Raw genomic sequence first — 17,454 nt, forward strand, 5'->3', positions numbered from 1 at the left:
TTCTGCTCTTGATTCTTATCTTTCTTGTTCCTCTTCGTTGTCCACCTCTTAAAAATACCAATTAAAATATAGATAGCAAGTAGAACAGGTTTTATTCCAGCGAGCTAATTGTTGAAATTGATAGACGAAGCTATAGACGAAGAAGACATAAGGAGTATGGAGCGATCCTTTTGCTTGAAACGGGTGGCTCTTATAGACTAAGGGCGAAAATGATGGACTAACTAAAGAAGCTCTTGTAGGTTGCCGTTTTTTAGTTTAATACCTATACCTTCTGTGTCCATCGCGATCACCCATGCTTCAACTTACAGGATCTCTCCGTATCCCTTTTGTCATCTTTGTCTATAGCTTTGTCTACCGATTTCAACAATCAGCCCGCGTAGCTCTTCGCTAGCGAGCTGACTTCTTGCTTTAGATTTCCCCTTCATTTTTTTGTAAAGCCACTGTTATGTCAGTATCCAGTGCTTATATTTCTAAAAATCTATCATGGACCGTAAATTTCCATAAATTTTTCAAATCTATTATCTAATGATGGGCAATGGATGGAAACAGTAATCTAAAAAACATGAGCGACAAATATTAGAAATTCCGTTGCAGTGACAACTGATAATGTTGTCTTACGCAGCATGCAAGGTTTCTGGTAGTTTGGAAACGGTAAGTCAGGAAATTCATGGCGGCCTGAAAATGTCAGTAAAAGTCAGTTAATCTCAGGAGCAGCGTTTAGGAGAGGTCAGTGTAACTGGAGGGGCAAAAATCTGAGTTTGAGGGTCAGGGAAAGTCGGGGAATTTGAGAATTTTGGAGTCAAAAAAAGTCGAGTTAGGTTAGATATATTCATATATATTTTCATATTTCTTGCGTTCAGTTCTCGCAAACTCAACGCAATAAATAAAAAATCGTTATCACCGCAATTAAGACCGAGCACCTGTACAAAAGCTCAGGTTAAATAGTAAAAGTGGGCGCTTCCAGTGGCGTGGCGTGCTTTGCGATATATCGATTGTTATGCCATTTAAACCGATGGAAAAGGATCGATAAACAGGATGTCCGCAGCGAACACCTCAATAATCGATTCTATACCATAGGTTTAAATGACATAACAATCGATACATCGCAATTCACGCCACGCCACTGGGCGCTTCGATACAGGAAGAAGTCCTCGGAATCCTTGTACTCCTTTCATGAGCAATAACCACACAAAAGACTGATTCTGAGAACAGGCGCATATCCCATCGTCCGCTCCTCCTCCTCCTCCTCCTCCCCCCCTCCCAAAAAAAGACGAAGAAAAAAGATTGTCTCATTTTCGTGAAAGCAGTCCAAGGGAGACCATACATATTTCCACGCATTTATTTCGGGCAACGGCATCAGGGAGTCCCGCGATTCCGTCGAGGTAACTGGACGGAACGAGACCAGGAGTGTGTAGACGGAGAGTGCACAAAGGCAAAGTTTGTCTGGAGCTTATTACTTTCTCCCCCGCTCGCCCCCCCCTCCGCCCCCCGTTTCGACCCCCATCGCTCGTCTTCGGGAAAGCCCTCGCGCCTCAGAAGAAACATTCGTTTTGCAAAAACTAATTTCACCCGCGAGGGGCACGCAGCGTGGGGAAACTTCGGGAGCTATATATTTCCCAAGTTCCAGGAGCCGACCCAAACGAGCTTATTGCCAAACTGGAAATTGCGCATGCTGCCTCGTTTCCACATCCATTCGCTCCCGCCCGCCTTTAATTGTTTCGAAGAATTTTCATCAAGTGTATACTCTACGCCGCGCCAGCTAAATGAGAGCGCGGCCGGCCAATCAGCTTCGCTCTCGGATGGATCAGCTCGCCTTTAAGCGGGTTGCAGGACCATAAACAAAGTTGACCGAGTTTAGCAGAAAGGAACCTACATCTTTTAAAAATTTTTTTAGAAATGAAACGCCTCACATTGCTTTCCCTTAGTAGGTACGCGCTTTTTTAAACGGCTCGATGTGCTTGGTAAAAATTCCAAGAGGCCCTGTGTTTTTTTATACACTGGAAAAAAAAAAAAAACTCATTGGATCTAGAGTCCAGACTCTTGAAAACATCGACAAGAAAAAGTACTCTTGATTCAATCAGAATCTAGCTTAGATCAAGAAGCAAGCCTCTTATTTTAAGCGGATTTCGTTTTGATTCAAGGAAAAATCCGATTGAATCAAGAGTATTTTTTCTTGTCGATGTTTTCAAGAGTCTGGACTCTAAATCCAATGTGCTTTTTTTCCCAGTGTATATACATATATCCTGCAGTGTTAATATTTCTCTCATGTATTAGCCGAAATATTCGCGGAATGATATATAACCGCCGAGAAACGTTGTAAACATTCTGTTTGACTGGTACGACATATTTGGATGCATTTTGCCATGAGAAACCACCAGCATTACGTTTGATCGTTACGGTTTTTTGGTAAAAAAAAAAAGTTTCTCTTGAAATTGTTGAATTCATCGTTGTCAATCAACTTACTAGAATTCAACCGCTACAATTTTACCTTAAAATTTAAAGGCTTTAATAAACCCCTCTATTTAAAAATTGGTTTTCCTTGTGTTGCAGAGCCACCATCAGCGCCGCAAAATTTGACCATCAATTTTGTGGATCAATCGACCGTCATTCTATCTTGGTCACCGCCCAGTTTTCAGGGCGGCCGTTCTGACACCGAATACAGTATCGTATGCGACGCTTGCGGACCATCCGTCACGTACCTACCCCACTCCGTAAGTAGCTTGTGGCCTCTATTTTAGTAATCTCTCTAGTCAATGGAAATTCACAAAACCTCCAGCACGATTGGACATATGATTGTTATACGTTGGAAAGAAAATCAAATTGAGAATATACATGTAAACTACTGAAAAGTTACTTTTTCCTCATGTCTACCGAATTTCACATTCGATAGGTAAGAGGAAAGGGAGGGAAATACGTAAGAAAATAAATTGAGAATTCTGTACATTTTTACGTAGATTTGTACCTATATGTTTAAGTTTGTCAAAATCACAGAGTTTTTTGTCATCCCATATTTTGTTACAATGAAATTTTCTTACGTTCTTTCGTGAGAGAAACTACGAATTGGATTACATTCAGCAATAAAGAACTACAATCCTTAGCTGAGTTCAAAACTCTACTAGCAAAAGTTAAGTTTTGTAAACCTATCTCTGTGTGGACAAGGCCCTCCATTCATAAGAAATGAAGGAAAAAATCATGAAAGAACAAACATGAATGTGGTTTAATGATTTTAACCTCCGCCGCCGCGGCGCGCAGACCGCACCGTGTTTGGCGCAATGCGTGAAGTATTCACGCAGTCTTGTAGGCGCCATGCGTTTCACGCTGACCGCACTGTGTTCACCGCAATGCGTGAAGTATTCATGCATTCTTGTAGGCGCTATCCGTTTCACGCTAACCGCAATGACCGCACTGTGTTTGATGCAATGCGTGAAGCACTCGTGCAGTCTTGTAGGCGCTGATATGTGTTACAAGCCGATCGCCGCGCCGATGGCTTCTCCTTTTCATCTCAAGTCCTCGTAATCATTGCTCTCTGCGCCGCGCCGTTTCAGGCGCGGCGTGTTTGGTTTCTCTTTTAACTCGACTAATTAAAGGTGCTGTCTCTTGTATCACTGGAAAATGACAAAAATTAAAAATTACTACACTCTCAGGAAATGAGAGACTTTGTCACCTTTTCTCGTTTGTAATTTTTTTTTCTGAGTTCGATATTTTGTTATACCTACATTAAAAAAAAATTGCAAAATTTGCCACCCACTAGATTTCTCGCCATGGGCCGCGGCCCATGTTGCCACCCCCTTAATCCGGCCCTGAAATTTAGGCCCCGGAGCAGTGGCGTGGCATGAATGATCGATTAACGATATTTCCCCATATGAAGCTATGGTAAAGAATCGATTATTAAGGTGTGCGTTGCGAACACCCTGTTAATCGATCCTTTTCCACAAGTTTAAATGGCAGATCAATCGATATATCGCAAAATACGCCACGGCATTGCACCGGAGTGAAATGCATTCCGGGATTCCTAACGGTATTGTTGAGCATGCAGATACTTGAGCTACATGATGTACGTGCGTGTGTTGATGTTGCGTTTGTGGGTTGGCAGGCGCCGTTCAACGACACGAAGGTGACGATCTCGGGGCTCTCGCCGGTGACGACGTACCTGTTCCAAGTGCAGGCGTCCAACGGGGTCTCGAGCCTGAGCGGGGACAAGCACGAGTCGGTGGACATCACGGTCACGACCGAGGCGAGTGTCACATCGGCCTCGGTCAACTCCGTCCGGGTCATCTCCGTCAAGTCCAACGAGATCACCCTCAAGTGGGACCCGCCCTTCATCACCGACGACGAGGGAGAGGGCGCCGACGCCGTCGAAAAATACGAGGTAAGCTCATCCAATTCAATACAATACTTACTATACAATACTCGCAATATAATATTTAACACAATGCTTGCAATACAATATTTGGACGTATTTCTATCAAACGGAACTAAGCGCCATGGGGTGAGGAAGGTAGCGGGGGGCTTGGATTGGCGGCGGAAACGGGCGTCGGGCTCGTTCCGTCCTATACTCGCAATGCTTTTCCATGGCGCTTAGTTCCGTTTGACAGAACGCGCCATCCGGGGTTCTAAATTCCTCAAAAGGAACTCAAATTTGCGCTTAGCTCCGTTTGACAGAAATACGTCCATTCAATACGATACATTCAACAAAATATCTAAATATAGCCAATACAATAGCCAGCCAGGTTGACATCCTGCGGGATGGTGATTGAAATTGATAGACAAAGCCATAGACACATAAGACGGAAGAAAAATGAGGCGGTCTTATTGGTGGAGCTGTGGAAGCGGGTGGTTGCAATAGACGAAGGAGTTAAGTCTGCCCTCAAAGCAAAAGCGCCGTAACTCTAATATAGTTTTTTTCTTTTTTTTTTCAATGTTTTCCTAATAAAATATTTTATCACAGAAGAACTAACGAGCACTCGTCCTTCACAATTCTTGAATACCGTTGACATACTTCTGAGAACTAAAACTAAGAAAATTGAGCAAAATGGATGTTGGTGTTTCTCGCAAGAGAACAGAATGTGTGAAAGAAAAATACAAAATCTTGAATGGAGTTACGGCGTTTTTCCTGTGGATGGCAGAAGTAGACTAACAAACGGCAATCGACAAGAGGCGCCGCAGTTAGTCTATCATGCTCACCCTTAGTCTATGAGAACCACCCGTTCCAACCAATAGGATCACTCCATACTCCTCATGTCTTCTTTGTCTATCGATTTGTCTATCAGTCAGGGTCTGAATAGATCCTATTGAAGAAGCACCGGCTTATTAGAAAAATGGGTAGGTTACATCAAAGGCCTTTAACGACTACAAACGGTAATTTGTTCCTCGTTTTTTTATTTTTTATTGTTTTTTACTTTCAATCCTCGGAACAGGTTCCGAAGTTAATTCCTCGCCTTTCTGAAGTCATACCCGAGCGGGAAAACTTTAAACCACGATCCAACGCCGCTCATCGTAATTTTTACTTCTTTTAATAAACAAAGACAAAACCGTCCGAAAAGTGGAAAAGTTGGGGAAATCCCCCGGAGAAACTTCGCTACAAATTGAACTTTCTCGCCCGCGCTTAATGGGCGAAAGATCACAAAGCTCCCCCGGCGAAGAAGGGGTGAAGAAGGCGGCGAGGGCCGCGGGGAGGTTCATCAAAGGTTATGAACGCCAATTGAACGACGGGCAATAAAAAGTTATAAGGTATTTAATTTTATAATCTGCCTTGATTACGAGTGAGTGGAGAGCGGGTCTCATGTCGGAACTTGAAATTGGATCGTAAAAAGGGGAAGAGAAAGGGGGCGTCGGGGTTTTGAAAAGCACGCCCGCAACTTTTTAGCCTTTTTACAACCTCTCCACGGTGTCGCCAGGGCTCTGCCTGTCAAACTTGTTCCTTATCGAGCCGCAATTTTAGGCTCTTGGGGGACAGGATAATTGACGAGCAACTTCTCGACGCCATGGAAGGGAAAGCGCCCTTTGCGCATTTCAGGTATAATCTTGAGCTTATAGGCCACCAAACCCTGTTGGTTATTTTCCTCGCGCCAATCAACGGGGTGAGTTTTTGCGTGTTACGTAAAGATAAGCGATATACCTACGTATATGAGGACTTATCTGTAACAATAGCGGATGTGAAAAATTACCTTTTCGAAACACGCTTAAAAAACTGTTTCGTTCAAACAAAAATATGTTTGGCTCTGGCATAATGTACAGATCTCGAAGATCGCATCTCAAGTATTTTCTCAAAATTTTCTTGATGCCAAAACAGTTTTTTGAATGTGTGTCGAAAAGGTAATTTTTCACATTCGCTATTGTTACAGGTAAGTCCTCATATATCAATTTATACTCACTGGTTGAATTGTTGTTGTTGTTGTTTTTCACTGAACCATCGAATATTTGCCTGAAAACAAAACTGTAATAAGTTTGCGTGATTTTGGCGTTGTGACGTAGGTTTAAATCACTCCTTCTCCTTCCTGCACGTCACGCACGCATAAAGCATTATTCGAGATTTTTGAAGTTATGCTTCTTCCATGAAATTTGTGTCTTATACAAACAACTGTTGCTCCCCCCCCCCCCCCCCCCCAAGTTTCAGGTGAAATGACGCTCCAGACAGATCCCGCTCTTTCGAGTTGGTTTTAATGAAAATGTGTCTGCATTGTTTGGCGCGATGATGTGACGAGGAGGTGTCTCGTTTTTCTTCAATTGGCTAATTCCAAGGAAAAACGCCACATGAGCCTGCAGACGTTTCCGAATTTCCCTCGATAAAAAAGAGTTTTTAGGGCAATTTGCAAACATTCTCTCTCTAATTTTTCAGACGATTTTATTCGCAATTGAATAAAAAAAAAATCTGAAAATTTCAAGCTCAGATACTTCTAAATTTCCTCGAAAATAAACATTTTATCACGCGAAAAATCTGGCAATCTTTGAGTTTTTATACTGCGTTTTGCCTCAGCACGGCAGAATTAGCAAAGCGAGACACGCGATGAGGAGGAATCCCTGTCTCGATTTCCGCGGATCGGAAGATGATACGGCCGACCGACACTGCATATGACCTGAATAGCACACCCGAATCCGACCAAAGCGTGGCTTAATTTGCACAACTGGGGCGATCGCAGACCGGGCCGAGGAAACCGTCGCTTTCCTGACAGAACAACGTATTTGCATTCCGCGCCGAACCCAATCGTCTCTAAAACTCAATGCTTTCCCCGGCTCATCTCAAATTGCAGTTACGTCCTTTTGTCAACCAAGGGACGAAATGTCGCTCGGGGACGGGGCCCGAGTCGGAGCCCGTAAAACATTTCGTCGCCCCTCTGCTGTAAGCGCGTATCTGGATCACCACGTGAGCCCTGTTCTACGTATAAATCAATGCTTTCTGGGGTTCATGCGGAAATCGAGATAGGCCGTTACACCATAGGAACGGCGATTTCACAGGTTGTGAATTTCAGGCCGACGCGAGGGACCGGCGCACAGTGGATTGAGTCAATCCGAGAGGTCAGACAGTACATTTTTGACCAAAACTGCAAATTTTGTTGTTTATTTCGTCACATTCTAAATTTCAAGGGGTGCTGACAGAAGTAAATTTTACGAGGAAACCAGTGGGACCACTTTTAGAACCTCGAAAGTTTGTATCAACGGAGTTATGAGCTTTTAAAGTTTCCTAATTTTGTCCGACCTCTCCTATGGACTCGATCCACCGTGCGGCGGCGGGGGCTGTGGTCGGGGCAAGGAAATGGTAAAGGGTGTTTCTGTTTAGGCTCCGTCCGAGCAGAAAATGAAATTAACCGCGGATGGCGTGCAGGAACCCAGGAACCGCCCTGCTCGGCCCTCGGCCTGCCTGGCCACCTAACGGAATGCACTCCCGCGATGTGGACTCGCTGGATGTCACCGTTGTCATACCGCCTCCTCCCCCCCCCCCCCCCCCCCGGGTCCCTTCAACTTCCCGGCTTCCCCCGCCTGCCCCCCGTCTTCGACCCCGGCAAACTCGATAATTAGTCGATAATGGGTCTACAGCGAGCTTCTGCCGGAGTTGAAAGGAGGATTGCCTCCCGTGGAAATGGTTCGGAACGGGAGACGAGTTCTTGATAAGTCGTCGAAAATCCGGTAAAGTCGGGGAATTTTCCCGCGGAAATGAGCGGAACCCTGGGTTCCTCTCTTCAGGCTGAAACGTCGAAAAACTTCTTCTGACGAAATCATGATAAGACTTGATATGAGAGAATTTTGGGACAAGATGGCGTCCGGTGAGTGGCGGTCGCGATCAGTTGTGAGGCGTGAACTGGAAAAAAAAAACACATTGGATCTAGAGTCCAGACTCTTAAAAACATCGACAAGAAAAAGTACTCTTGATTCAATCAGAATCTAGATTAAATCAAGAACCAGGCTTCTCAATTTAAGCGGATTTCGTTTTGATTCAAGCAAGAATCCGATTGAATCAAGAGTATTTTTTCTTGTCAATGTTTTCAAGAGTCTGGACTCTAGATCCAATGTGTTTTTTTTCCAGTGTGAATGATCGATTTTCGATATTTCCCTATTGGAAGCTATGATAAAGAATCGATTATAAAGGAGTTGGTCACGAACACTCGGTTTATCGATCCTTTTCCATGGGTTCAAATGGCAAATCGATCGATGTATCGCTAAGCACGCCACGCCACTGGTCGCGTAGGCGCATGCGCACGCACGAGCACACAGCCGCGGGATCTTGGGCGCGCACCCCCCCCCCCCCACGCCGCCCCCCCTCCCGCGCCCCCGCGGGAGGGACAACGTCTCCAGGACGAAGGTCCTACGTCTCTGATTACGACCAGTCCTCCCTTCCCCTCCAACCCCCTCCTCCTCCTCTTCGCCAGACCCCATTGGTCCGCGTCCGACGACGACCCGTTTTCTGCTCGGCCGTGTTTAGGAAAAACGCCGTATGAGCCTTCAGGCGTTGCCGAATTTCCCTATCTAAAATACGAATTTTTAAAGAAATTCGTGAATATTTCCGTGCGATTTCCAAGGATTTTATTCGCAGTTTCCCTCAAGTATCTGACAATTTCAAAAGAAAACACTCGTAAATTTCCTCTAAAATAAATATTTTATCACGAGGAATTGTCTTCGGGCAGTCTTCGAGTGCTCATACGGCGTTCATCCGCAACGCCGATCGCGACCGGTAAAAATGAGGATTTTGTCTGAATTCACCAGGGCCGGATTTACATTTTCTCCGCCCTAGGCTGAACTCTGGTTAGAAAGATAGACGACTGCATAGTACACTGGGAGAAAAAAAAACACATTGGATCTAGAGTCCAGACTCTTGAAAACATTGACAAGAAAAAGGACTCTTGATTCAATCAGATTTAAGCTCAAATCAAAAGGAAATCCGCTCAAATTAAGAGGCTGGGTTCTTGATTTAAGCTTAAATCTGATTGAATCATGAGTATTTTTTCTTGTCGATGTTTTTAAGAGTCTGGACTCTAGATCCAATGTGTTTTTTTCCAGTACTTACATTGCAAGAATTCTCAATCTTTTCTTTCATCTATCTCTGAGAGAATGATTTCAAAATTCAGATGATTTGCAAGGAAAAATAGGACAATTTAACGGCTTATGGATGTAGCACGAAGTGTGTGATCGTGTGGTTCAAACGGCAGATCGACGGTGAAACCTTCAAACCACGTATCTCGTATGCGGTGTTTAAAAATCTCCACCCCTATTCAACATCATGCAGTTTTTTCCAGAATTTGTTTCGCACGGATAAGAAAAATTACGGACTTTAAGAATTGACGTTGAATATAGTTCTCCGTTTAAAAAAAACGTATGACAGGAGGTCTGCAAAGTCGCAAACTTAGATACATGGTTTGAGAATTTCACCGTTGATGTCCTGCACTTACGTACTTAAGTAAAAAAGTTGCCAAGATTATCTCAGGAACAATTTTCAGTCTAATTTACTGTAGCGCGTCGCAACGCACAGAAAGAACATGGTTCGCGCCTTCAAAATTACTATGTAGGCAAAAATCCTACCCAAGAGGTGGAATAGTTGCCTAAGTACTCGGTAATTCTCACTTTTTACTTATCCAGCTTCTAGCTGGTTGTGAGTACAGTTAATCAATCTATCCGCGATTACTAGTCATTTTGCATTGTTTTAGCTGCGACTGCTTCGTTAATCCGTTTTTTTTTTTGATCGCCGATGCTGTCTAGACTCTTGTTTTTTTTCGCCGACATATGAGTGCTCATAATTTCGACGGAGTTCTATCTTTTTACTCTCCGACTCCCATACTCCGTCGAAAGTCAGTGAATATTTTAATTTCCTTGAGTATATGGTTATATATTAGGCAAATCTCACAAATATGTCTTGCCTTTTCTGCTCAGGTTCGTTGCTTCACCAGAAATAACGACTCTAACGGAACAATTGAAGTTACCAAAAGTCAAGAAATGACATTCACAGGGCTCAAGCCTCGAACCGAGTATGGGTTCCAAGTGAGAGCGAAAACAACAAATGGTTGGGGAGAATTCAGTCCAGTCATCTTCAAAACTACCCCAGGCCAGATCATCAGTCCAGGTAAGCAGCGAAGCTTCACGCATCCTAGAAACAACTTGAGCAATGCGCAAAAACCGAGGATGTCTAACTTAAAACTGCTCGTAATAGTTAATATAGAACAGAGGAATTGAAGCTCTTCTATCAGGAAAGTCTGATGAAGGATAACTCTCAGCCATTATTTGTCTAAAATATGATGAAAGGCTGAGTCTTTGCCTAATTAGGGAAGACAAGGCTTCCTGGTGCGAAAATCAATTTGAAGCAACTGATTCCTCTGATAGGTACTTGGGCATTTATATTCTGAGAGTGAGTAAATAGAGGCTTTTGTAATTTTTTATTTTATTTTATTTTTTATTTTTTTTTTTATTTTTGAAAATCAATTTATTTTTAGTTTAACTCATTTTCCATCAGTGGTTTTTTTTTTTGGGGGGGGGGGGGGGGGAAGGTATTTGTTCTAAACAAGAACAAAATTTGTTTGTTTCTTTTTTTCATCAAAATAATAATACTTAATAAAAATGTAAGTTCTTAATGATTTTTTTTCATTTTTCAGCATACATTGGAGATGAAGATAGTATGCAAGTGAGAGTCATCGCTGGTGTCACTGTAGTAGTCGTGGTGCTCATCGTCATTGTCATCATTATAACAGTCGTATTTTTACGCAGGTGTGTATTTATTCATTTCCCCCTTTTTTTAGTCTTCTCCATTTCTTCTTAGCGAACACTGTCCCAAACTTAAGGCACAAACACAATTTTCCTAATAAAATTGTACCCTTACATTGCATTTTGTCAACATAGAATAGAATTAATTTTCTGGATTCATATACAGAGTGTTTCAAAAGAAAGTATTCTCCTCTAATGTTGATTAAACAATTCGGAATGTCGGAAAACGTCAGAACACCCATACATGGCGATTAAACTCGTGTTTTGGTGTTTTTTCACATTCAAATGTGTTCAAAAAATATTCAAGGTGGATACTTCCTTTTTAAACATCCTGCATCTGTATGTTTTTGCCTAAATGTGAATGAATTTGGAGGATATATCTGTCGAAGCGTAAATTTAGAAGATGCCTCAATTGAGGTCATCCGTACAATCCCTTGTGCTTAAGTACAGAGTAATTTTTGACACACTTTTTTTTTCAACGTTTAGCTTCGATGCAAAATAATTCAGTTAATGGAGATTTTTCTGAAGAGAATTTCAGCACTATTTTTGTGTCAGAATTAAATTGTCTTCATTTATTTGATGAAACAGATTTTATTTTCATAGGAGAAATGTTATCAAGCCGAAAAAAGCTCTCTTATAAACTTCATCCTTCAATTTTTTTTCACTCCTTTTTTTTTCAACTCTAATTATTACTAATTGTCTGTACAACCTGGCGAACTTTCAAGCAGCTCCATCTTAGCTTTCCTGTTATTCTTAGACTAAAAGAGTTGGTTTCTTTATAATTTTATATTCATCTCATCCAACGAAAATGCTCAACTGATTTTAAAATTGTCCTCTTTGCTTAATTTCTGATTTTGTTTTATTTTTGTTTTGGAAATTTAAGCTACGAAAATGAATTTTTGTTTAGCAGAGGCAGCGACGAATGCAATAAAAAACAGCCAAGTGACTGTGATACTTTAGAATACCGCAACGGTGAAGGTGAGTTTTGCTTCTTTTTTCATTACCTACACAAGCAATTGGTCAGTAGATTTAAAGGCTCAAATCAATAAGGGTGTTTAGAAGTTTTTCATTGATCGTTGTTGTTGCCAGTTGCAAAAACTTGCAATGACCAACTCATCTACAGCATCAAGAGCTCTCTAACATTCAATTTCATTTGACTCTTTAAGGTGACCATGATAATTTTGGAATAATGACTGTTATGTATCCATAACAGACTACGGTTTATTGTAGGTTTGAAAAATGAAACTGAGGATCACTTTTACTTCTCAGCAATAACTTTAAGTCTTATACTTATCACTTATTTAATCGTCAATCAATCATCCCTGATTCAAAGATCTTTTTTGGCCAGAAAGTGTCAAATCATTCAATTGGAGCTTCTTAGAAAGAGCTAAGTAACCCACATTTTGGATAGAATGGCCGTAAGTTAAATTTGTCGTAAACTCATCATAAAGAAAAAATCGAACTTGAAAAGGTATTTAGTTAAAAAAATTATTCACACTGCGTTATTTGGAAGGAATGACACTTCAAATAGATTTTATTAAGTTTTATTTTGATGCGGTTTGCTTACTGTTAGTCAAACTGTCATTTTAGTAAAGATCCTCTCCTAATTATGGAGATATATTTGAAGCATCTGTCCGGATTTAAATTTTAGCCCAAATTTTTCTTAATCAATGCAAATAGCTATTTTTAAATTTATTTTATGAACAAAACTATTTTCTGTTTTGAGTAATATTTAGTTGTATAAATATTTTTCACTTTTAAATCCTTTATTTTAAGTAAACCTCTCCTATATTCTTGAGCACTACCCGTCTAATTTGAAATAACTTGCCCAAATTCGACTTAGTTTTTATTCCCTTCTATTTTATAGAAACTCCTCTTTAGTCAACTCTCATTTTTTTCTCAGTTTTTTAGAATACCTTATTTAGATTTTCTTTTTCATTAATTTCTGTGACACAGAAATCTTACTCTCCCGCTCAGGACCGCAGCTAGGATTGCCAGTGCAGGGGGAAAAATTGATCTGATATTTTTCTTAAGTGCCCAAGCACCAAAATCAGGTTTTGAGCAAAACAGGAAAACTATTCCATTTGGCGTGCGCTCAATCTTTTGAGCCCTAAAAATGTATGTGTTCAAATGTCACACTTTTTTCCGTTTTTCTTGGAACTTGGATTTCGGCCCTTGGGCCCTTATGAAAAATATCATTTCAATCTAGCAGGAGGAGAGACCCAGCTGTGGTTTTGTCCAAAGTATCTTTGATGTAAATTGTTGGAATGAATTCAGTTTTTACTACATAATGCAACCAAATGAGAACATTTCCATTTGACTACTGCGCATAATAAAAGTAATTTTTTAGCTGTAGCAAAATGATTAAATAGTCTCATTATAAAAGAGGATGCCATTTTGAACATTTCAATGGGCTTATCACTAATCAAAAAAGTTACCATCTTTCATTTAACCCTACCTCCTAAACTCTTTTGCTCATAAGATTTATCCTTTTTTATGCTGTCGCAAATGCAGGATTAGTAGTCACTTACAGTAAGTCACATATTCACTTCTCTCTTCTCTCTTTCACTCCACTCACTCATCGAGATTTTTGAATTTTTATCTGCATGCTTGATTCGTTCCTTATGTCCTTCACCTTGTAGCGTAATCTCTTGCCAAACTTGATGCTTCTCTGCCTTTTTTAGGATCGGAAGTGTCTTCTTAATTTCCTTGCCAAATCAACAACTTCTCAGCCATCATTTCTCCTTTTTAATGAAGTACACAAAATGATTCTTGTGACCATTTCAACTTGGAGAATTATGTAATCAGTGGAGAAATATCCATGGCCAAAATGTGTATCCATGTATCTCCGATTGCTACTTTGCAGACCTTGTCATACTTCATGTTTTCTTCGGAAAATACTGGTCCTCATAATTTCTTGAAAACTTCCCTGATTTTTCTTGCTTGTGAGCAGAATATTCTATTTGAATTTCAAGCCATAAATTGCTTGTCCCTCTTTAAAAAATAAAATAAGAGCGGAAATTCGGAAATACCGCAAGGAAGATACGTGGTTTTGCCTTTTTAGCCATAGGTCCAAAAAATTGGGGGTCTCTGCCTGTCTCATGCTTCCGCTCCAATTTATTTTGTTGTTTTCTGCCAATTTTTCCTTTTTAACCCTAAATGGAAAACCTCTGGCATAGGAAGTGACTCTTGACTTAAACATCCTGAAAATATTTTGATGAGTTCAGTTATCAGATATATTTTTATTAAATATCTCTGAGAATTTTCTCCATCATAGTCACCTACTTTATATACTCTATTTTACCATTCCATCTTAGAGTCCCTATTGTAGAAAACAATTTACCTTTGGAGATGCTACAATCAATCTTTCCTTTAAACGTCTGGCTTTGATCCGCAACACCTTTCCTCTTTTATTCCTGTCTTTCTTTCAAAATGCACTTTTATTTGATGTAATAGATGTACTGGTAGATCTATTTTTTTATTTTTTATTAATTGCTGTGTACATATTAATCCTGAGAATCCCTCATCCTACTCCATTGATGTATTGTGTTGTTTTGCAGTGCATTTGGACAATCCGCCTATAGTTACCACTCATAAAAATGGCAGTAAGTTTTAGTTTACCTTACCTAGAACTAAGCTAATAACGCTTCAATATGTTAATTATTTTGCACAGCTGAGGAAAACAATAAATGCAGATTCTCTATCTTGAGTTCAGAGTTAGCTTATAAACTGAAAGTAGAAAAATAAAATTTCAAATTAAAGTTGGATAAATGGACCGCGTTTAACAGAAAGGAACCAAGCCACATCAGCTATTGCCAAATTTAACGCGGCAGTTTAATTGTCTACAAGAGAACGTTTGAGCGGAATCCTTTGAAAATTTTAGGGAATTTGCTTCGTACTAAGCAGAAAATCCACTGAAATTTGCACGAAAATCCGCACAACCGTCCTCATGTGAAAAATTAAATTGTCCAATTAAATTTGGCAATAGCTGATGTGGCTTGGTTCCTTTCTGTTTAACGCGGTCCAAATGTGCTTATTGTGTTGTTTTCACTGGCTCTTCACCAGCTTTTCGTTAAAATTATGTTATTTTGTCTGTTAAATAATCTCTCATTTTGCTTCATTTTAATTTTTGTAGGTAATAAAGTTTTAAAATTTACATTTTGGAGTATTTAAGCACTCAAAAATTAAAAGAGAGCATAACACTGTTTTGAAATGCCTGGTTCAAGCCTCTTGTGACGATTTTCATTAATTGTTTTCCTTGTTTAATCTTTAATATTGGCTTATGCTTTGAGCTATAATAATCTTATGTAGAGCCATCTATAAGCTTCTTTTTTGCATCGAATAATAATTGGAATTTATTTTCGATTGAGCTCAGCTTTGGGAAAGCGCAGTGTCAAATTGTAACTTGGAGTGCTCTAGCAGTTATTATTTTCTCCTGTGCATTTAGCTTTTATACTTTTTTAAGTGTTCTCTAACCCTTTCATTGACTAACATAGAAGAAGCTTTAAAATAATCCGGTTCAAAAAGGTACTTATCGTAATTGATGAATGGACCTTGTGAGAGATTCTTATGCGGAAGTTGCACTCTTGCTCTTTCATATTTTGGCATAAAATAATAACATGTTTTTAGATGCGATGAAACAATAATAGTCCTTGAAGGGAATTTCAAATAAAGCATACTTAATTTTTTTTAGTTTATTAGTTTAAAGAGTCTCATGGCATCCATCCGAATAAGCTTTTTCTCGAAAAATGTCGAAAGATGAAAGATAGAATCAGGACTTTTGAATTTCTTAGAATTATTCCTCAGTTCTAACAACATTTAAAATAAAATAATTTCATGCCTAAGATTTTTCAGGCAAGTTTGGGAGAGGAAAATAGTGCCTACTGATACTCTTTAATAAGAACAAACAAATAATCCAAAATTTATTCTATTCGAGACTGCGTAATTGTTTTAAGCTTCATATGAATCTACAAGGTCAATCTTTGTGTGATTTACCCAGGATTTTCACCATTGGAATTTAGTTACCCTATCCATTTTCTTATTCAATCTCGAAGTTTCCTGATAACACGTATTCAGATTGAAATCCTTTTTTGAGGTAGAATATATGAAAAATGTGGGAACATCTCATCCTTGCAGATTGTGGAATTATCAGAGGGTTGCCCGTTTAAAATTTAAATTGTATCAGCGATAATATAAATTGTTGCTCAATTTTTGACGTTCATTAAAAAAACCGGAACTTGCAGGTACCATTTGACTTTTTTCCTTTTTATTATGATTAATTTTCTGTCTTTACTCATGAGTTTTTTTCTGTTGCAGTGACTACGCCTTTATTTAATCAAGTAGGAACAAATAACTCGAGGATGTATGTAGATCCTCACACCTATGAAGATCCTAATCAAGCTGTGAGACAGTTTGCAAGAGAGATTGATGCATCTTTCATCACAATTGAAGCCATAATTGGTACGTATTCAAGTTTTTATAGGGATTTTCTAAGGTCGTTGTCATCGAGTAAAAATTACTCAACATACATAGCTACTAAAATTCTGAATAATTTTATTCAGCAAAATTGTTTATTGCATAATTAAAAAAGGTGTTAGGTACATTCAGGAGAAAGACAGAATTGATTTCATTTATTGCCTCAGTTATGAAGGAGGCCTTTCTTCACATATGATACAATTCAACCATCAAACCTTACAACCCATTGTTGTTTGTCTGATTTTTTTTTTTTCAGTTTAAAAGGAATTGCATTTTTTTTCAGGTGGTGGAGAATTTGGTGATGTTTGCCGAGGAAAATTAAAGTTACCGACCGACGGCCGGCCGGAAATAGATGTAGCTATTAAAACATTGAAACCTGGAAGCTCAGATAAGGCCAGGAATGACTTTCTGACAGAAGCATCCATAATGGGCCAATTTGAACATCCAAATGTGATATTCTTGCAAGGTGTCGTGACAACGTCAAACCCTGTAATGATCATCACAGAATATATGGAGAATGGCTCCCTCGATACGTTCCTTCGAGTAAGTACTGATGCACCGGCAGACATGCAAGTGCCTGAAACCTAGTACAAAAAATATTATTCTTCATTTTTTTAATCTAGCTAAATTTTAAATGAGCAGTGAGTCTGTTGAAAGATATTCTAGCAGTACTGAATATTCTCCAACTATTACTCCCAGAAAGTTTGTTGACTCACTCATATTTTTACAAAATGCAGTTTTCCTTATTTTAAGCAGGTAAAAATTAGTAATTTTTTGTTGAGTATTTGAGTAAAA

At 39.7% G+C, this 17,454-nt stretch overlaps 1 protein-coding gene across 12 annotated transcripts in view; it reads left to right on the top strand.

Moving 5' to 3' along the window:
* Eph (Eph receptor tyrosine kinase) overlaps positions 1 to 17,454 on the top strand; it is a 437,826-nt gene that overhangs the window by 411,996 nt on the left and 8,376 nt on the right. For 4 of the 12 annotated variants that reach the window (XM_019047123.2, XM_072300093.1, XM_072300090.1 and 1 more), the window contains exons 8-15: positions 2,551 to 2,711; positions 4,094 to 4,369; positions 10,360 to 10,549; positions 11,076 to 11,187; positions 12,068 to 12,162; positions 14,745 to 14,789; positions 16,501 to 16,644; positions 16,943 to 17,202. In XM_019047123.2, coding sequence (XP_018902668.1) covers positions 2,551 to 2,711; positions 4,094 to 4,369; positions 10,360 to 10,549; positions 11,076 to 11,187; positions 12,068 to 12,162; positions 14,745 to 14,789; positions 16,501 to 16,644; positions 16,943 to 17,202 — 1,283 coding nt within the window. Of the gene's footprint in view, positions 1 to 2,550; positions 2,712 to 4,093; positions 4,370 to 10,359; positions 10,550 to 11,075; positions 11,188 to 12,067; positions 12,163 to 13,698; positions 13,717 to 14,744; positions 14,790 to 16,500; positions 16,645 to 16,942; positions 17,203 to 17,454 lie in introns of all 12 variants that reach the window. The other 8 variants (XM_019047129.2, XM_019047131.2, XM_019047127.2 and 5 more) reach the window with 8 other exon arrangements.

The sequence above is a fragment of the Bemisia tabaci genome, chromosome 4 (assembly GCF_918797505.1).
Source record: "Bemisia tabaci chromosome 4, PGI_BMITA_v3".
Lineage (NCBI taxonomy): Eukaryota > Metazoa > Arthropoda > Insecta > Hemiptera > Aleyrodidae > Bemisia > Bemisia tabaci.